At 47.3% G+C, this 21,281-nt stretch overlaps 1 protein-coding gene across 7 annotated transcripts in view; it reads left to right on the top strand.

Moving 5' to 3' along the window:
- The window catches only part of DLGAP4 (DLG associated protein 4), a 335,649-nt gene that overhangs the window by 265,936 nt on the left and 48,432 nt on the right, over window positions 1-21,281 (top strand). The window contains exon 1 of one of the 7 annotated variants that reach the window (XM_037915416.2): window positions 2,896-3,240. The exons of 4 other annotated variants lie outside the window; for them this stretch is intronic. In XM_037915416.2, the coding sequence (XP_037771344.1) occupies window positions 3,210-3,240 (31 nt within the window). In that variant the 5' untranslated portion in view covers window positions 2,896-3,209. Of the gene's footprint in view, window positions 1-2,895; window positions 3,241-14,436; window positions 14,569-21,281 lie in introns of those variants that run through there. 2 more of the 7 variants (XM_043527463.1, XM_043527464.1) reach the window with 2 other exon arrangements.

Below are 21,281 nucleotides of genomic sequence, written 5' to 3' on the forward strand. Positions count from 1 at the left end.
AGAACGCCTTGAACATCAAGCCAGTTTGTGTGTCGTGACGACTGTCCTGCACCTCAGTCAGTGTGTGCATGCAGAGCGGTGACACTCTCCCTCTGCCCTCCCCAGTCTGCGCGGAGCCTCCTTGCAAGTGCCTCAGTTCTCATGAGCGTGGGCTCCAGTTCCAGGCAGTATCCCACTTCCAGATGCCATGCTGCTTCTCTCCCTCCTCGCTCTCTTACTTACGGGTGTATTTTCCTGCACCTCAGACCATGGCATAAGCCCAGCCAGGCTGTGGAGTGAGGTGTATGTAACCAGGTGCCGTGTGCCCATCGGATGAGATCTGGGGTCAACTCTAAGTTAGTTAAGGCCAGAGGTTCCCAAGCCGGGGTTCATGGAGCACTTGCCAGTGATCCACTGGGAGCTGGCTGGTTACATGTTGCTGGGTTTCCAGGTAAGAGTAACAATATATGGAAAGGGGAGAAAAAACAGACACTGGGGTTAAAACTATTCACAAAGGACAAGACTTACTGCCCTGAAATGTTAAACGTCCATTAAACACTGCCCTAATCTGACTGCTCCATGTAAGAAAATGTTGCCATGGAGATGATCTGAGAGACGTGTGAATGTGAAGGGTTGGATCCACAAGACAGTCTATTAACATATGTTCCACATTGTGAAAAAGTTTGGGAAGAGGCTGTTTGGGCAAAGTTTAAGGACTGGATGGAATATCAGAGAGGTTAATAGGATTTAATTAATCAGTAATTGTTTCTCACCCTTTCTCCTGTTTCTTTGTCCACATTTACCTACACTTTGGTCCAGATTCTGAAATATATTTAGGCTCCTAACAGCCATTGAAATCAGTGGAAGTTAGGAGCCTAAATACATTTTAGGATCTGAGCCGTAGACTATAAACTATTCAGGGCGGGGATTTGGTTGGTGATCTCCTTGAACGATGGAGGATGATCAAGAGTCCATGCTGTCCTTTCTAGATCTGTCTGCTGTCTTTGATACCACTAATCATGAGGTTTTATTGACATATCTGTGTGTCACCCTCCTTGTCTGTCCTGCGCTCAATACCTGTAGTCACCAGCAAATATAGATGGAGTTACTTGAGTGGTTGAGTTCTCTCCTATCTTAAGATAGTGTTGGGCATTTACTCCTGTGGCATCAGTAACCCCTATGGGGTGCCGGAATGGCCCGGTTTGCCATTCCTCCTGTTCAACATATGTACAAGGACATTGGGAGAGTTAATGAGGTGATACAGGCAGCAGTGTATTCAGTATGCTTGATGACACCCTGTTCTATGTCTCCATCACTCCTGTCCCAGCCAGTGCGGTGGAACAAATGATCTAGTGTCTATATGAGCTTGGGGCTTGGTGAAGATTAGCTGGGTACAATTCAGTCTGGATAAAATGGCGATAATGTTAGTAGGTTTGGGGAAGCACCGAAAAGAGCAGAAGCTTACTGTAGTGCCATTGACTGAAGGAGCGTGTCTGCCATTTGCATCCTTTGTTCAAATCCTGGGTTATTTCTTTCTGGGCCACCAGGGGTCAGTTGGAGCCAGGAGTGCTCTTCACCATATGCATCCTCTTCTTGCTTATGAAGGGACCTTAACCACAATCATCCATCCTTTGTTACTTTGAAGCTAGATTCCTCTAATGTGCTCTCTTGATGCTACACCTTGACATCATTGAGAATGTGCAGCTAATGCAAAATGCAGCTGCCCACTTATAAAGTGGAATTTCAAACCAGGAAGATATGACACCAGTGCTCTGGGAGCTGCATGGGCTGCCAATGTTTCCAGGTGGTGCTGGTTTTAACCTACAAATCCCTACATGGTTTCAACCTGGGAGAGCAACTCTCTCTCCATGCTATAAAGCACAACTGAGATTGGCAGAGGTCTTGAACTGGACCCCTTTGTTATAAATGAGAAGGAAGGGAGGTGCCATAAAGGCCCCTTGACTTTGCTCCCACAGAGCCCAGGACGGCTAACTTTCTGGGCACGCTGTCTGCAGAGCCCATTTATTTTCGCCAGTTTGGGAGGTAGCTGGACAATCAGCTGCTATTAGGTAGGTAATAATTCTTAGCTCTTATCTAGTACAGCACTCAAAGCATTTCACACTATCCCCGTTAGGCAGGACAGTGCTGTTGTCCCCTTTTTACAGAGGGGAACTGAAGCACAGGGAGGCTAAGTGACTTGCCCAAGGTCACACAGGAAGTTGATGGTGGAGCAGGGAATTGAACACAAATCTCCTGGGTCCTAGGTTAGGGCCCTAACCACTGGATTGCTCGGCTATTGGTGAGAATGTTGCACTGGTAATTCACTGACTACTGTAAGATCTCAGCTGTTTGTGTGTAATATGGGGTCCTCCCCTTCTTAATATATCAGCAGTACCTAGAGCAGGGCCAGGCCAGAGTCATTAACCTCTCAGTGACCCAGTAATGCATGGAATAAATACAGATGAAGGGGAAGTGACATAATCCCTGATTTCCCCTGCCAGCAGCCACTGCTGAATGTGGTCTGAAAAAAGGGGGAGGGGGATCTATCATAATTGGGATCAAAGCATGCCCCTTGGCCACCTGGCTCCCTGTTTAGTTTTGGTTTGCTGGGTCTATGACACCCCCCGCCCTCCCTTCTCCCACACGCACATTAAGCGCTTCTGGCAGCAAGGCCACTGGAACACCCAAGCCCAGTTCCCCATCTAGCAGCCAGACAGTTGGGGACCAGCTGACCCTGCCTTGGGGACACCAGGGGACCTGTGCTTTTTGGGGGGAGGTTGTGTTTGGGGGCCCTGAAGCCCTGGGGCTTTGTTGCCCACCAGGCGGTGGACCAGCTCCCTGTTCTGGGACCCCCGAGACCCCCACTGGCAGCACAGCCCCAGGGCAGAGCGAGGGTGGGGGGAGGCCTCAGGTCGGACTGCCCGGTGAGCACGTGCGGGAGTCCAGCTGGATCCGGCGTGATCTCTCCGCCCCCAACAGCGCCGGGCTCGGGGGCGCGGCCATCCCGGCTACCCCGGAGCCCCGCCCTGGGGCGGTGCACAGCTGCCGCGGCGGGGCGAGGCAAAGGGAGGTAGCGAGCCAGGCCCGTGCGGCTCTGCCCTTGTCCTGCCGCCCCCCGCCTTGCCCGGGCCCGCGAGCAGAGCGACTCCCCCCTCGGCTGCCGTGGCCCGTCCGCCGCCGCCGCCCCCGCAGGAGGGAAGAGCCGCCGCCGCCCCTGCTTTGTGTCTCCCATGGCTTTGTGTCTGGAGCTGTGCAAGCGATGTGAGTGCGGGGCTCGCCGGCCGGGGTTCCCCGGGGCTGGGGGCCGGGCCCCCGGGTGCGACGCGCCGACCCCCTTCCCTTCCCCCCCAGGCGGGAGGCTTTGGGTTTGGACCCTGAGCAGCGGCGCTGGGGAAGCGGGGTTGCTTTGTGTGGCGTGGCGCCTTGGGGGGGCGGGGGACGGACCCCAGCCTTGCCGCGCGGCTCTGCGCTTAGCAGCGAGGGGCTGCTGGGCCGGGTTGGTGTGTTCCCTGCGATGTGCCGACCCGGCCCTGGTCGCCCGGGTCCGGGCAGGATGTGAGCTCATTGGCCTGTATTTGTACTGTGCCGTCCCAAGCTCGGCCGAGATGGATTTTTCTCGCTCCGAGTAATGACATTCGGATGCGCGGTGCTCGCTCGCCTTTGCCTGGGTTACGCGGCGAGTTTCGCCCTCCCGCTGCCAGCTGGGGCGGCTGGGTCTGTTAGTGCTCGGGCAGTTGCTGTCCTGCCGGGTCCCTTGTAAGGTAACTGCTGCAGGGTCGCCTGGCATGAATACGGATTTTCTTTTGAATGGGAAACCTGTGAAATGGGTTCCTATCACTTGGCACAGGAGGTAAGTTTTAAAAAGGGGGGATATATTTTTACAAAAGCAGAGGACAGTAGTTCCTGGTTTCCCTTATGGAAAAGTCTGACCGGCTCCAATCGGTATGAAAACAATAGGCTCCTATAAAAACTGAGTATGTTTCTATAGACACTAAGAGAATGAGCTCTTTATATATGGGTCTTAGAAACTGTCTCTATTAAATCCCCTAAATGAAGTTTGTGGGATTATTGTAGGGTTACAATCTATAGAACTCTTCCAGGGTGATATCACTCTGGCTCTGCCCATCTATTCTAATTAGTGTTTTGCTGTATAACTAAGGCATGATGAAGTCTGTACACACAAAGGGGCTGTGGTGTATGTGAGGCTTGGATGGCTGGCTAAGTACATCCCACATGGGACTGTATTGCCTTCTATTTTGATTTAGTTTCTCTTCTTTTCCCCTCACCCATATATCTCCCTGAACAATCTTGCTTCAGGGAGATATATGGATGTTGTGAAGGCCAAGACTATAACAGGGTTCAAAAAAGAACTAGATAAATTCATGGAGGATGGGTCCATCAATGGCTATTAGCCAGGATGGGCAGAGATGGTGTCCCTAGCCTCTGTTTGCCAGACACTAGGAATGAGCAACAGGGAAGGGATCACCTGTTCATTCCATCCAGGGCACCTGGCATTGGCCAGGTCGGAAGACAGGATACTGGGCTAGATGGACCTTTGGTCTGACCCAGTATGGCCGTTCTTAGGTTGCTTACAGGGGTAGTTACTATGGATGGGCAAGTGAGCCTAAGGCTTAATCTTGTCCCTCCTACCCTATTATCTGGGTGGGGGTGTTATGAAAATGTGTCTTGAGCAGTTTAAGATCTCTCACACACACACCCCCGTCCCTGAGCAGAAGATACTTCACATTTTTGGTTGGAATCCTGTGTTTTCCTCTGAACTGACCCATTCCTCCCCCAAACTAGGAGAGACCAAGAAATAAATTGTCTACAGTGCACAGGGTGAGAAGTCAGGCTGTGTGCCGGGGAGACTTGCCAAAGCCTATGCAAAAAGCATCCTTTCCCCCAAGTATGCTATTTTCGGCTCAAGGCTTTGTGGCCACCATATGGCCTTACTGTCACATTGATGGAATAACAAGAGCATCAGCCGAGTGGTGAATCCACCAGTGTCTCCCCAACTCACCTGTGCATTGCGATGCCGACTCCTCTGCTGCTGGGTTTGGGATGCCCTGCATGGCATTCCATAATGCTGCTTCTATCAGGGCCTCCTGTTTGCAGGGGTGAGTGACGGTACTTCCCCAGGTAAGGGACATGAGAAACTGAGAGAGCTTTACAATGCTATAGATCCTGTTACATCAGGATGTCTGTCTGTACTCCCCTTGTATTTGTAGAATACAAGAACTAATACCCAGACTCATCAACAGCATGAAGAAGAAATGCATTAGTTTACTACTTCTGCTATAGATATTGGACTAGTTCAGACATGGTGAAGCCCGAAGCTAGGCTAAAGCTTTGCCAGCTGTGTGTTCTGATTTCTGTGCATCTCATGAGCTAAGCAGGGTCATGCCAGTCAATATTGCAGGGTACCAGATTAATACTAAAGACCTCTTAGGGGTATATAGGTGCTGCAGAAGGGATATTGTTGTTTTATTAGGTTGCATTCTTCCCTGGAGGACCCTGGTTGCTGTTGGAAGTGCTGTTTTGGGTTTGGTTTGTTTGGGGGCAGGATGGGTGATGGATGAAACATAAAAGTTGAGGCCTTGAATGCTCGTGGCTGTTAAGGCCTATGACTGTTAGCAGTGTTCTGGCCAGAGTGGGTAACAGATTTACCAGTTGCGAATTCTGCCTTCAGAGTCACTTGTGTATGATTTTTATTTCTTTCTTAAACTATTTGGTGTTGCTGTACAATGTCATGGAGGAACTATGTTCCACCAAAGAGGTGACTGACTACTTGAGTGGAGTATGCGGGGTGGGTGAGGGAATTATTCCTTGCTATAGTCAGTTTGTAAAGCACTCTGTCCTTCTGCTTGAAAAGCACTGTGGAAATTTGCCAATTATTTGCATCTCGGTAGCTGTTTCCATTCCAGAATTCCAAAGCACTGAAACACTAATGAGTTAAGCCTCACAATGTCCCTTCAGGTAGAGGAAGTATCATTATCCTTATTTTACAAGTTGGAGAAGCGGACTTGTAAGTAGTTTGCCCAAGGTCACACAGGAAGTCTATGACTGAGGCAGGAATGGAACTCTGATGTCCTGACTTCCAGTCCAAAATCTGCCTACAAAGAGGTAACATGCAATTTTGGAGTCTTGAAAATGCACCTGTCCTTTAGGAAGCAATGGGCCAGATCTTCAGCTTGTGTAAACTGCACTAATAGACAGGTGTGTTCCCACCAATATGCCAAAAATCCACTAGATCTCTAACCAAATTAGGAACAGATTCTAACCCCTCCCCCTGACTCCACATGCAGTCCCGCTCTTTTCAGTTTAACTGTTGGCAGAGTAAGTGCTAAATGTAAGTGAGGGTGGTAGGATCTGGCCCTTAGAAGTCTCTGCCATATGGGGAACACTGCAAATGTAATATTTAGCCACTGACTAAGGGCAACACTGCCTGTCCCTACTGAGGTCAACAGGTGGCTTCAATATTCTTCTTAAGAAGGGTTGACTTGTGATTTTGAAGCCAGTTTCTGGACATGAAAGGGAAAAATTTCAGCTGTCCACAAACTGGCAAAAATCATTATACCCTTCTCCTTTTACCATCCAACCACAACTTACATTAGCTTGTGTGACCAGGTGCACGTCAGATAGTTAGATACACCATTACCCACTTTTGGCATGTAATTTTGCTCGGTTTTTTTAAGGCCATTTCTGACAATTTAACCCAAGTTTATTTATCGGCTTCTTCAATCCTGCATGCACAATGTATGCGAGACCTGCTGCTTGGTGGCGCTCACTGCTGGCTTGTTCATACGGCCAGAGCAATATACTTTAAAATTGCTTTTAACGTAGAATAAATAACAATTGTGAGGCACTTCCAGATTGCAGTTGTACTTCTGAGGGAATTATGCACCAAAAAAATTAAAATTATGCGCACAATATTTTACAATTCTGCAAATTTTATTTGTCAGTACATAAATGTGGCTCCAGCATGGCAGTGGGGGAACACAACTGTCACTAGGATCCAGGAGGCAGCGTTCAGCATCAGTCAAGACTCAGCCTCCTTCAGCTGGGCAGCTCTGCGCTTGCAGAAATGAGGGGGAGGTAGTGACACATAACCCCATGTGCCCCCCATGCCTTGCCTCTGTTTGGAGGGGGACAGTCCCCCCCCCCCCCTAAAAAACTGTGCCCATGGTCTCCCCCTGCACCGCTCATGTGGCTTTCCTGCCGTTTTTGTCAGGGAAGCACAGGAATTCTGCAGGGAAACCCGTTTTCTGCAGGCGCGCAGTCACGCAGAATCCCCCCGGGAGTAACACCAGCTTGGCTTCCATAGGTTTTTCTGTTGTCCATGCTTCACTCAAATGTATGTCACCCAGGCAGTTTGGATCACATTGTTAATATGATGGAGAATGGTATATTTTCCTCATGACAGTGCCCATTTACCTGTCTACAGAGGTGAGATTTCAGAACCAAATTGCAGTAAGGCTTCTCCCCCCCATACACACCCTTTCATCTGATGCTTTCTGCTCTTAAACGGCTGCAGATTTTTCCTGGGTTGAGGCTGTGTAATTGGATTCAGTGCAGTGCAAGTTACAGTAACATATGTGAGCTAGGAGGATTAGGGTTGTGTGGACGGGTGGCCTTCTTGAAGAAAAATCCACTTTAATTTCTGCCAGGAAAAGTTGTCAGTACACGGTCTGTCAAAGCAGATTTTACAAAATTATCGATAAGTATAATTGCAGTTCCCTATGAAAGCAGATTAGTGTCCATGCTGTCAGGATCAAGTTCTACAACGGGTTGTAATCAAGACAGTGATGAACTCTGGTTTGCTCTTCAGGAAGATACTGAAAAATGGGCTCCTCTCTGCAACCTGTACCCTGGCTCACATCATTTAAAAAAAAAATCAGATTGGGGGTGGAAATTTAATGTGTTTGCTTAAATGGTGTGTGTTTAAATTGTTTAATTTGCAAGTCCACACAGCGTGGGAATGCTGTCATGACTGGTGGGATCAGCCAGATTAATGACTCGTAGGCACTTTGTCCCCAATGATTGCATTTAAGTCTCCGTACGGTCCTCTTGAGTGGCCCCTCAGATATGCCAATAACGATGTGCCAAAAAGATGTGCCCTTTTTGCTACAGACTTCCTGGGTGACCTTGAGCAAGTCACTCCCTCTCTGCCTCAGGTCTCCGTTTTACAGACGGGGGTAATAGCACTGTCCTGCCTCACAGGGCTGATGTAGGGATAAATGCAATAAAGATTGCGAAGTGCGTGGATACTACAGCAATGGTAGCCATATGGAGATAACAGGACCCCTGGGGGGGACGAGGCGGAAAGCAGAATGGCACACATCCATATGGATTGGAATGGTTTGCAATGCAAGGATGGTGAGGAGGTAGGAAAGCTTTTGCTCTGAGCTAATATAGCTGTGTCCTAATTGAAAAGGACATATTACCTTTAAAGCTTCCTAGTGCAGCCTTTCCCAGGTGGGTGTTGTGACCCCGAGACATGCATGCTGATGAACAAGAGGTGGCTGCATGCTCCTGGCCGCCCCCAACTTGCTGTACTGTGTGCTGCACGCTGAGAGGCACTGGGACTCATCAGCACACGCGGCACAGTGAGCTGGCCGCAGCTGCTGCTGCGCCAACCCTATGGGTAGGAAGAGAGGAGCCCACCAGATCTGAACGCCGGGGCTTGGGTTCTTTTCCGATCTGAAGCCAACATTCGTAGTCAGGTAGTGTCTCGTTGCAGGGCTCTGTGTCAGACCCCTGGGGAGTGTGTTAACTGAGGTGAGCCCAAAAAGGGTCATGGCATACAGAAGTCTGGGACTCACTGCCCTAGTGGAATTGCACGTTCATTCCAATGGGTGCAGTTCACAGCCCCAAGGATACAGCAGCATCTCACGGATGGGAGGGACAGGATTTTGACAATCCAGAGATAACTCTGGATGCAAAGGCTGAGGCATTAGCAGTGCACTGGGGCTCTCACCCACAGACTGAGTAACAGAGCCTGTGGTGCCTCATGTCATCTAAGGTGTGACCTATAGAACAGTGACACTTGTAGCTTTTGACACTTACAGAATAGACTTCACTTCAGGCTAGGAAAAGACTGATGTTTCTCGTGGCTTAGGGTAGATCTGATTGACTCACTAAGGAGGAGAGAGCGATTTGACTCCAATTTTTTTCTTAATCCTTCTTTATAAAGCATTTAAATAATTCAGAGGCAGTTATCAGAGGGAAATAGCAAAAAGTTTTGCTGCCTCTCTCCCTCCTTTCCTTGCATTTTTGCTGTTAGCCTTGGTCTGTAATGCAGTACAAAGGATAATGACGTAGCAGTGGCTTTTCAGAGTCACTGGTGCCTGTGCTGTGATGCAGAGGGAAGCATTGTCTTAGAACTGCATCAACCAAAATACCATTGCCTGTCCTGCTGCTCCTTCCTCTTATCAGCCAGTGCACACAGGAACTTAGTTATTCTCGTTACCCAGTTGGCGTTCTGTGGGTTAAGCCTGTCAGTTCTCTTTACGTCCCCAGCTGGATGGTGAAAAATCTCAGACTAGATTGACCTTCGCAGCCTGAGGAAGTTACAGGCATTCTCAAAAAAATCGAAGCGCAAACAGTGTTAGGATGTCTAAAGAATGGGATATAGAAATAATTAGTGTTGTAATGCCATGATACCAATTGGTATGCACATTCATCTGGAACACTAGGTACAGTGTTCAAGAATACCTACATGCTTAAATCATGTAAGCCCCGTTTTCATTGACTGTCAATAGGATTTAGCCACCTAGGTGGCTAACTCACTTATTAAACTACCCCCTGTCTTCGGCCCTGTTGCCCTGTCTCAATGGATGTGGAAAAAATAGATTGGAGAAAGGCAAAGGCCTTCTGTATGAGGAGAGTTGGAAGACTGGGTCTCTTGGTTTAGAGAGGAGATGAAGAGACATGAAAGAGATATACAGAATGAAGGGTATAGAGAGGGTAAATTAGACACTCCTTTTCCTCATGTTATGACAGAGGGTAAATAGGGGATGTTAATGAAACTGAAAGGCAACATACTTAATATTAATGAAAGGAAATGATTTTGCACAATGTCATAAGATATCCGTGAGGCCAAGAGTTTAGGATTCAAAAAGGGATTAGACATTTATATGGCTACTTATGTGGTAGCACCTAAGGATTCCAGTCGTGGATCACAGTCCCGTTGTGCTAGCCACTGTACAAACTTTGAATGGATGTAAATCCTCATACTTCAGGACATAAAGCCACCACTCCTTGCCTGAGATTGGGAAGAGATTTTCCCCAATAGACAAGTTATTCCATAATTGTTCCATATGAAGATTCATGTACCAGAAGCTTCAGGGGAAGGCCACTGTCGGAGACAGGATGATGGACTAGAGGGAGCACTGATACGGTATGGTAATTGCTGTGTTCATGTGTTAATATACAGTGCACTACTGTGTGTGACTCTTCTTAGAGTTAGTCCTCCCGTAAGAAAAGAGTTGGGCTTTTCTAGGGGGACCTGTAATAGAGGGGCTGCCACCTCATGGCCAAAGATAGCTTCTGCATCCCCCTGCCTGCGTTTTCCCTCTCTTCGCCAGGCAACAGAGATCTACCTTGCTCTCCCCTTCTGCATTCTGCACCATGTGTGACATGGCAGGGATTCTCCCCAGCTTAACAACACTCACTGCAATGCCCAGGCTCCTTTTAAGTAGGTTTCTTTGTCCAAATATAAGCCCATAATAGACTAAAACAGTCCTTCAGCTCACCCTTTGTCCTGGGATTTCACCGCCGCCCCTCCGAGGGGTCTTTAGTAATCCTGCGTCTTGCAGCTTCCCAGTCTTAGCCAGCTCCCTACTCTCAGCCAGTTCTCATTCAGCCAGCTCTGCTTCCCTTCTGGAACACCTGCCAGAGGGCTGCTTCCCAGAACACCTGGCCTCTTGTTCCTGGGCATCACTCTTCTGTGGTTCCTCTCTCCAGGCACAGCCTGCCCCAATCACTCCTCTTCCTGTCCTCTGACATGCATTTATAGGCCCACGGAGTAGCCCTGCCTCCTTTAATTGTCTCTGTTGCCCCCACCTGCTCAGACAAAGGGGCACTGAACCTGGCCTATTCACAGGGACCAGCTACCCTGTGATCGGACTCCTTATCTTTTCCGTGTTGGAAACTTCACTTCTTCCCAGCTTGCCACCTTTGCCCAGACATGAGGCCCTGAGTCACAGTCATGTCCTCCTTGCTCATGAAGCCTGTAAGGAGCCCTGTGGAGCCCATCAGTGCTGCAGCTTTACTGGCTGGACTGACACAACACTCCTGTCCCCTCCAGTGTGATCTCTTTCACTCCTGGTCTGCATTCTGTCCCCTTTATGCTGCTACTCTGAGCAGTGTAGCTCCCTGGACAACATAGAGCTGGCATAATCCCTTGCAGCTTCTAGGAGTGTACCAGGGACAAAAGGGGAGATTCTGGGGATGGGCAGGACCATGGCTAGAGCATTCTGGGAGTGGAGTATCCAACAGGCTGTGGAAAGCTTTGACAGCAACCCCAGGAATTGCTGTAATCTTACGCTGGAGCCTGGGCAGGCCCAGAATTCAGGAGGCATAAAATGGTTTAAAGCCACATCTACCCTGGATTGCACTTTTTGAGCTTCCCCCTCTACAACAATCTCAGCTCTTTCCAACTTGGGGTTTAATTCTGAGAGGTTCTTGGCACTTGCAGCTCTAATTGAAGTAACGTTGCAGGTGTTCAGGGCCTCTTGGGAGCAAAAGCCTGGGCACAAGGAAACTAGCTGGGGTCTGCCAAATGGCAGCACATTGTACTGGCACCTAGCATTGCTGCTTCATCAGCAAGCCAACCCATTGTGTGGGGAGCAGCATGGGTCATGCATAGTAACAGGCTCAGCTTTACGCTTTGCACCAGGTTCTGATGTTTGTTGGGAAGTATAGTTGCAAAGTGCCAGTAAAATCTCTTCATGGATTATGGAGATTTCCACAGCTAATTATGGGCATTAAGTATTACACTGCATGTTAACATTTATTGTTTTTGTGCCAATATGCTTACGAGCGATGCCAAGGCCAAAAAAACACTCCTGATTACTAAGTGGAGACTGCTAAAGTAAGCTCTTACAATCCATTCTGTCCAGAGTAGATGGCATTCTGGCTCCCCAATGCAGTAACAACTTTGAATGGCTTGTGCAAGTGAGATCCCTGTAAAAGTGGAGAGGCAATCGTTGCATATGTGAGCTCCTTAATCCTCTATATACAGGACAGGTATAGCAATGTTAGTAGCGCAAATTTCCGCTCTCCTGCCCTGCCCATCTACCTGAACACCAGGACTACCTTTAAGTAAGTGTAGGACTGCCCTTGCTGCTAAGCCTGCAAACAATGGTACAAAATGCATGCCGTTTATGAAGTGGACACCTGTCCACCAGGAACTGGCCTGAGACTCAAACGTGAAGTGGCCACTAACTAATCACCAAATGGAAACTAGGGCACCAAAGAATGAGACACTAGCTCTTTAGCTGATGGCATATCTTGTGCTTTGTTGTTTTTTTTCATTTTATGGCTCTCGGGATTTAGAATCATTATCAATGAATGTCCATGATGACTAGATAAATGAAGAAATACACAAGCCCTAGAATGAAACTTCCGCTTCATTTTAATGTAGTAAGCACAGTAAAGTACAGTCTATTGTGCAAATATTTAAGACTGTTTTCTGATGTAAACTCTTTCTGTGCACAAAACACTAAATCCAATGGAAACTGTAGGATACCTAGACTCTCAGATCATAATTGAACAAGCTGGAATTTTGGCCAGGGAACTCTTGTGAAAAGTACCAGGGAATCCTCTGATCGCACAGTGATCAGAGTCTTGGGTTTTACGTCTTGGCTAAAATACAGATGGCATCTTACACATCTCAAAATACAAATATTGTCCTACTTCAAGCCTCTCTGCAAATATCTTATTTTGTTGACACGCTAGAGTTGCACCATATGGGTAATACAATTTCCAGTTTTCATGCTTATACAACTACAACATTCTAATAACCCTGTAAACATAGATGAGTTAATTAAATCCCCACTCTGAGTAAATGCTCTTGCCTGGGAATTGTACATATTGTACCATTCATTCTTCCGCTATGCTACATTGAGTATGCTTCCATTTAGAAAGTTAAAAATAGGGACTTAAAATAGGTTAACATCCTTTAAACTAGCATTTTCCTTGCTATATCCTAGTAGTGTCTTTAGGCTATATTGTGAAAATACCTATTTTTTACTTAGAATGTTTGACTTGATGCCTCTGAAGCATTCTGTACCATGCCAGTTGCAACTTCAGCACACCCATCCATCATATAGAACGCCACACTTGTAAATATTTGACGGCCAGACTTCAGTGGCCTTTAGCTCTAACCCTATATATGTTACAGGAACAAAAAATGAAGAGGTGTATAGGTCGTTCATCAAACCCAGACTGTTTCTCTTAAGGATTTTTTTTTAACATACACCTTAAAAAGGCGTATGTTATAGGCCCCAAAATTAATACTCCACTAGCCAATTACCATCTGGTGCTCCTGAACAATAAAACTGTCATGCTATATTTTGACCACTAATTAAAAGAATAAAACGAGATCCTACCCTGTATAAATGGAGGGATTGTGTATGACAATATCAAAAGCTGGATAAGAGGTGTGATAAATCCCTGCACTGACCAACTCAGGTGTGTATAACGGGTTCACTTGAACCTCGGCAGTGAGGTGGCTGTTGAGCCTGATTTATGTGCCCCGGGGGTCGCTAAGCTTTACTCCAGTCAGGATTGTTGTGCCAGGTGCTGTACAATGGGGCCGCTGTATGTGGATATCCCACAAAACCGCCTTCCACTTCTTGCGGTACTGTTCATAGGGCTGGGGCTCCTGTGAGAAGGGCACCCCCTGCCATCTGCCTCCCTCTCTGGCTGCTAGGCCTTTTGTGCCATCTGTCCTCTCTGCTGTCCCAGACCGGGCGCCTCCTGCCTGGTCCCAACAGGGCTGTGCGGATGGAGGGGGGCCGTGCTGGGGGCGGGGGTTCATGCCAGCGTCCGTAAAATGTGCAGGGGCGAGGGAGGGGCCTCTCCAGGCTACATTTTCTCACCCCCCCCCCACCCCACAAAAAAGCGTGAGGGATTTTTCTCTCCCCTCACCCCCGGGGCTTAGGTCCATTCCCCCCCCCACCGCCGGGCCCAGCTCGCATTCAGCCCTCCCCGTGAGGGACCCTGGGTCCCCCGCCCCCTTCCGCGCTTTCCGGCCGGGGGTCGGGGAGGGAGTTTGCAGCAGGCCGCAAAACGAGGTGAGCGGCGCCCCGCCCGCCGGGGACGGGCTGCCTGGCTCGGGCCCGGCGCCGCTTGGGCCCCGCGCTCTCCGGTGGCCCGCGGCGGGGGCGGGCAGTAGGGGAGAGGTCGGCAGCGTGTTCGCTGCTTCCCCCCCCCCTCCTCTCCCCTCCCCTTTCCCGGGGCCCGAGCGGGGAGGGGAGCAGAGGCCGCCCCCGGGTCCTCCCGGCCCCGCCTCTCGTTCCTGTTCGCCCGGCGCGGAGCGCAGCCAGCCCCGCTCCGGCCCGGAGACGGCCCCGCGGACCGCGGGTGAGCGCGTGTGGGTCCCCTGCGGCCTCTCCGCGCGGGGGGAAGAAGCGTAGGCCCGTGGGGGTGGGGGGGGGGCTACAGCCTCACGCCCCTCCGGCCTCCCTTGTGTATGGGGGGAAGAAGCGTACATCTCCCCCCCCCCCCACCGGCCCGTGGGGGGGGGGGGGTAGCGTCCATTCCCCTGACCCCTGTGCGTGGGGGGAAGAGTTTGGCAGCCTAAACACACCCCTGATCCCTCTGTATGTGTCGAGGGGGAGCCTGGACACACACCCGGCTCCTCCGTGCCTGGGGAGGGAGCCTACATCCCTCCCGCGCCCGCCTCTCTGCATGTGCAGGGGGGTAGCGTCCGTCCCCCGCCCCCGGTGCGTGTGGGGAGGGAGTAGCCTACACACACCACCGGCTCCTCTGTGCGGGGGTGGGAAGGGAGGGTTGGTAGTCTACACACCCCACTTCTGACTCCTCTGGGTGTGGGGGTAGCCTACTCCCCGTTTGACTTCTCTGTATGAGTTGGGGGTGGGCGCCGGTGCCTACGCTACCTGTGTTTGCATCATGCTCATCTGGAGCGTGCTGTTGCTGTGCAAAAACTCCCGGGAAAAGGGAGAATGGGTGGTGGTTGCAAAACCGAAGGGTATACCCTAATAGGTAGTGAGTGTGTTTGTGTTTCAAGAGGGTAGCTTGGGAGGTGTGAAACTCTTAGGTTGGCAGCAGTTGAGACAATGAAAATAGTAAATGTTTATGGGTAAAACTTCTTTAGCCAGGAAGTATTTATTAGGACTTCAGGAATACTGAGTTAAGAATGTTGGCGTTGAGATGTATTGTTGCTTTATCACTGGCTTCCCTGGATGTTTTTTATAAGAACTTGTTTAGTGAATCCCATAAACCAGATATTTCTAAAAACACAGTATGTTGCTGTCCCTCTGAGGCAACCCAAATTTGTCATCTGGATTCTATCACATTTATAGAAGTTTCAAAAGATGCCTATAGGGTTATAATTTTCCGTTCCTTAAAATTGTCTTGTGACATTTTTTCTTTAGTGCAGTCATATATCTTATTTATATGTGAAATATATATCAAATTACTTTGAGCTATGTTTTTTGATTTATTAAATGCTTTCTTACTTGTAAGTGGTGTCACTTGCAGACTACACATAGCAGTAACAGTGGTAGAGAAAATTTTTAAAAATGTAATTATGTAGGATTAAAAACTGCTTTGATTATTGACTCTTCTTGTTAACTTTGCTTCTTGAGCCTGGAATAGATGATGTCCATTTACAGATTGTCAAATGCACCATAATCCGTTTTTAATCCAATATACTGTTCAATGTGATGTGATTACTAAAATCTCATAAATATGTGATTAAATACATGATGCATTGGTTGAAACACTGTTTAGTTTGATCTTTACAATAAGAGTAGGGATTTGTCTGTTTGGTTTTTTAGGTGGTTGTCCTTACATTGCCCTGCTATTTTTTCCTCTCTGGTAACTTGAAGGGACACTGTCACCGCAACTAATTTTTCCAATTTATTAGAAGTGGTTTTGGATACTACACCTGCCTCTGTATCCTCCGTCAAGTTATGTAGTCTCTTCCTTTCTCTTTTTTGGTCCATTTTTTTTTCTCTTGTTGTAAAGAGATCCAAAGGCTGTTATCTATACTAGCAAAACTCAGACCCATAAACTTCTTGTAGTGGTGGAAGCTACACTGCAGGAAGGGCTCAGACATTTTACCACTGGTGCAAATCCCCAGCATAAATGTTTCAAACCAGGGTAAGCCTACCAGTGCAAGTCCCTTATTACACTGATGCAATTCATCTGCACTGAGAGCTTGGGTTGGACTAGGTAACATGGTGACAAACACTAGAGACCTGCCTATAACAATAGTTTCTACCAACTATTCTGTTGCTACCAACAACAGACCTACCCTAGTGGTGAATAAGGTATCTGGTACTTTTCTTACTAGCTTTGATGAGATCAAACAAACAGGCTATACAGGGAAAATTGTGAAAATGACTACATACAAAGGGCTGTCAGATATGCAAAGTAATCAAGCTTGGAAATTTGAGAATATTTTTCTCTGTCTCATCTATAGTCATCTTGATGTTACTTGCAATAAGGTAACAAAATCTTCAAAGGAAGTTATTATTTGATGTTATTAAGTTGATAGCATTTCTTTAAAGCACTGAGGCCAATTCTGCTCCCCCATAAGCTTACATGTCCCATTGACGTGAATGAGCAAAATTCTGTGTTCAGTTACACGGGTGTAAATACGACATGACTTCATTGAAGTCAGCAAAGTTGTTGCATATTTACAGTTGTTAAACTTAGCAGAACTTGAGCTAATGAGTTGCATTCTTGAGTTATAGGACAGAATTGGGCCAATTGTTTATGAAGGCTGATGTTGACAACTGTAAGCTTTGAAGTAATCTTTATATTGAGATTGCTTTCTTCTGGCAGTTCAGTTTGTCTGTGCTCCCACCTTGAGTCTAAGGGGCTGTGAATGTCTCATGAAATAATGAGGGAGGAAAGGATATAGCTTCTGTATCCCTTTACTTCTGGTTTCCCTAGAACAAATTTGTAGAGGCTGATAGAGAAAAATAACCATCCTGACTTCTCTATTTTCCTCTCTGTGTACTTTTCACTTGCACATAAGCTTTTCCTGATTCCTGAATGTTAAATTGTGTCCAGCTCAGTGCTATGAAGTACTTGTGATGAGTTACCTGCACCCACCTCCGGGGCGCCACCTGATATACTGGGGTACCACTGAGCTTGCCTGACCCACCAGCCTGGGTTTCCTTTACACTGTGCTGCTGTGACAGGCTCTCAAGCCCCCTTCCTGCGGACACACCCAGCTTCAATTTTTACACAGATGCTGAGATCAGCTCCGCATGAGAAAGCTCAGCTAAAGGACTGCCCAGCATTCAAGTGCACACCCCCTCTGGAGCGTAAACCCAGAATTGTATCGTCTTGCGCTGCACAGAGAACTGTACGGTGTAAGCTCATAAAATTTGCTCCCTCCCTCAGTGTGGACAAAGATATGCACAGCTTTTTGCCCCTGAGTTATGAATTCCACAAATTTAGTTTTAGAGAGAACTAAAACAAGTTTATTAACTAAAAAAGATAGATTTTGAGTGATTATAAGGGTTAGCAAACAGATCAAAGCAGATTACCCAGCAAATAAAACAAAAATGCAATATAAGCTTAAGATACTACTGAAACTGGTTTCTCACCCTAAATGTTATTTTAGGCAGATTGCAGAAGTTCTTGAAGGCAAGCTGCTCTTGCTTGCAGCTTAAAACTCCAGGTATTTCTTTCACAGGCCAGACACCTTTTCCAGCCTGGACTCACCCCCCTCCCCCTCTCTCACTCTCTCTCTCTCTCTCTCTGCGCCCCTCCCTCCCCCCTTGTCTTTGTTTCTTGGGTGGGGATTCAGTGAAGAACCACCACTGATCATGTCACTCCCCTGCCCTAAATAGGTATTACATATGGCAGGAATCCTTTGTTTTCCAAAAACAGCTAGGAGAACTTGTGGCACCTTAAAAACTAGCAGATTTATTTGGGATGGTTCTGTCCCCCCGCCCAAAAAAACAAACTGATATTCTGCCATGGAGTCCAGTACTAGGTGACATGATCACATGACCCTGCAGTGTCAAAGCAGCAATGAGTCAAAGGCTGTTTGTAGCATCCCAGGAAAGCTTCTCAGTAAGGTGGGAGATTAACCTCTTCAAAGATCTGTTGTTTTCCCTAATGGTTCATTGACTAGTTCCCAGCTAGCCAGCCAGACTGATTGCATTTTGTCTGGTGGGCATTCCCTGGGTGCAAACACTTCTGTAGTCAGAATGTATAGTTCAATATTCCTAACTTTAGATAGAAAAATGACACATGCATACAAATAAGATAATCATATTCAGCAAATCATAACCTTTCCAATGATATCTCACATGCCTTATCTTGCACAAAATACATTATGATTGACACAATCATATCATAATATTACTATAAAAAATATGGGAAGCAGTTAAGTCCCAGGCAGACTGTGAAGAGCTATAAAAGGATCTCTCAAAACTGGGTGACTGGGCAACAAAGTGGCAGATGAAATTCAATGTTGATAAATGCAAAGTAATGCTCCTGAACGTGACAGCTTGAGTGAGTGTGGTTGCTATTATGCGAGCTGAGCTAACTGAAGAGGCGTAACTCAAATGTAGGTAATCCAAGTTAACTCCACAGTGAAGACATAGCTTGGGCTTACACCACTGTTTCTGCAATACTTAAGCAATTTGTTTAAAAAAAAAAAAAAAATGAATCAAAAAAATTAGAAAACCTTCTGAAAGTAACTAGTGCTGCTTTGCTGAATCTGTAGTGTAGACAGTCTGAAAAGAGAGTAGCCTAAATCCTGACCACAGTATGCACCCTCAGCAGCCAGGCTGTTCTGTGGGATGTTGGATTCGGTTTTGTTTTTAGCCTTGCTGGGCCTTGCCCTGGCCACTCTGAAGCAATAGAGCTGCTTCTCCACCCTTCGGGTTGGAGAAACTTCCTCATTATTGGCATGTGCACTATGTGGATTAGGGTAGTGGCACAGCCATGTGTCCTTCTCTCGTATTTCTGAGGCCTCATATCCTCTGCTTAGGATTCCCAAATCTTGCCCTACCTCCTGTGTAGCAGAACTGCACCAGTTCCTCTACAGGGCCAAATCTATGCAGGCAAAATGGCACTGCATCCTAACATCCTTTTAACCCACACAGTTGCTATGAGAGGTGCACAGGCTCATGCCACTTTTAGAATTGCTGTTGCTCTGAGCATGCCGTACCATCCACTGTTGCCTGACTCTGCATTAGTTTGTTGACAGGGCAGTCTCCTGGAGTAGCAACTACACCAATGCAGTTGTTCCTTCCAGTGCAAACTAGAATATTCCTGCCCACTCTTCAGTACCGGTTTTGCCAGCTCTGGGCATTAGCTCTACCTGTAAAGCTGACTGCATGAGGCTTTGGCTGCTCTTGGCTTACCTACCTTTCCCCCACCTATTTAGGACAGACCTGAGGGCAGCTGAGGCAGTGCTTAACTGCTTTCAGCTTGGCCTGGCCTCCTCACCTCTGAAATCTTTACCCACAGAATAGCACTGAAGGAACACATAGGTAATATAAAATGTAGAAAACACTCTCTCTAATCCACAAGCCCACTAATGTTTGCGGAGAGTGCTACATGTGGGTGCGGTGCATTATGCAAGATGCTTGCAACAGTGTAGAAGTAGTCAATGGGCCAGATTCTCTGTTCATATAAATTGGCATAACTCTGTTGAAGTCATGCCAATTTACACCAGCTGAGAATCTGTCCAGTGTGTCCATCTTAGATTTCCCCTCAAAACTGTTATATACATGGAGCTTCTGTGTGGAATCAACCATCTTCCTGTTTCAGAGTAGCAGCCGTGTTAGTCTGTATTCGCAAAAAGAAAAATTGGTTAGTCTCTAAGGTGCCACAAGTACTCATGTTCCTGTTGTGTACCCCCAAAGGGTTTTTTAAAATATTTCTCCTGTGCTTTCTTTATGATGGAAAGAGTGCAGGAGGTTAGACTAGATGATCATAATGGTCCCTTCTGACCTAAATATCTATGAATAAGAGGATCCTGGCTTGAGCTAAGAGAAAACAATGGCTACTTCCTGGTCCTGGACACCTGCTCTTCATGGAGTAAGGCTGAAGCTAATGGTGTAATTAAAATGACTGGTTTCCACTATAGGGTGTTTTATTTTTATGTTAAGCCAAGGTTTGATTTTTTTGTAAAGGACATGGGCAAAAGTTAAATATAATGTATTTATTGCTGAAACCATTAAGCTATCATGTACTCTCTCTGTAATATCTTCTCTCATTGCTGTCAGTTACCAAGGTCTTGGTGCCCTAAGAGAGCTTTCTTTCTTTCTAACTGGCCTTTTCCTGTTTGATTCAGTCCTGTGAGTCTATCGTCATGGAAACAATTGTGATGTCAAACTTGTGGCATCAGTGAATGAATCAGACAGGAGGCTGGTTGGGCAGCAAAGCTTCTGTTTATTTCGCCCACTGCTGGTAATTGATGGATGGAGAGAGAGTACAAAATGGATCAATGGAGTTCAAATAAAGTGTGAAGTTTTTAAATTTGCCTAAGTTATGACTCTAGTTTTAAGGCCTTCTGTGGAGGGGAAGAAGGTTTGAAATAGTTACATTGCACTTACTTTGGAAACCGTGTTCGCTGCTGTCAAGGTTCCTCCCCCACTCTGAACTCTAGGGTACAGATGTGGGGACCTGCATGAAAAAAACCTCCTAAGCTTATCTTTACCAGCTTAGGTCAAAACTTCCCCAAGGTACAAAATATTCCACCCTTTGTCCTTGGATTGGCCGCTACCACCACCAAACAAATACTGGTTACTGGGGAAGAGCTGTTTGGACACGTCTTTCCCCCCAAAATACTTCCCAAAACCTTGCACCCCACTTCCTGGACAAGGTTTGGTAAAAAGCCTCACCAATTTGCCTAGGTGACTACAGACCCAGACCCTTGGATCTTAAGAACAATGAACAATCCTCCCAACACTTGCACCCCCCCTTTCCAGGGAAATGTTGGATAAAAAGCCTCACCAATTTGCATAGGTGACCACAGACCCAGACCCTTGGATCTTAAGAACAATGAACAATCCTCCCAACACTTGCACCCCCCCTTTCCAGGGAAATGTTGGATAAAAAGCCTCACCAATTTG

Source organism: Chelonia mydas, chromosome 13, assembly GCF_015237465.2.
Source record: "Chelonia mydas isolate rCheMyd1 chromosome 13, rCheMyd1.pri.v2, whole genome shotgun sequence".
NCBI lineage: Eukaryota > Metazoa > Chordata > Testudines > Cheloniidae > Chelonia > Chelonia mydas.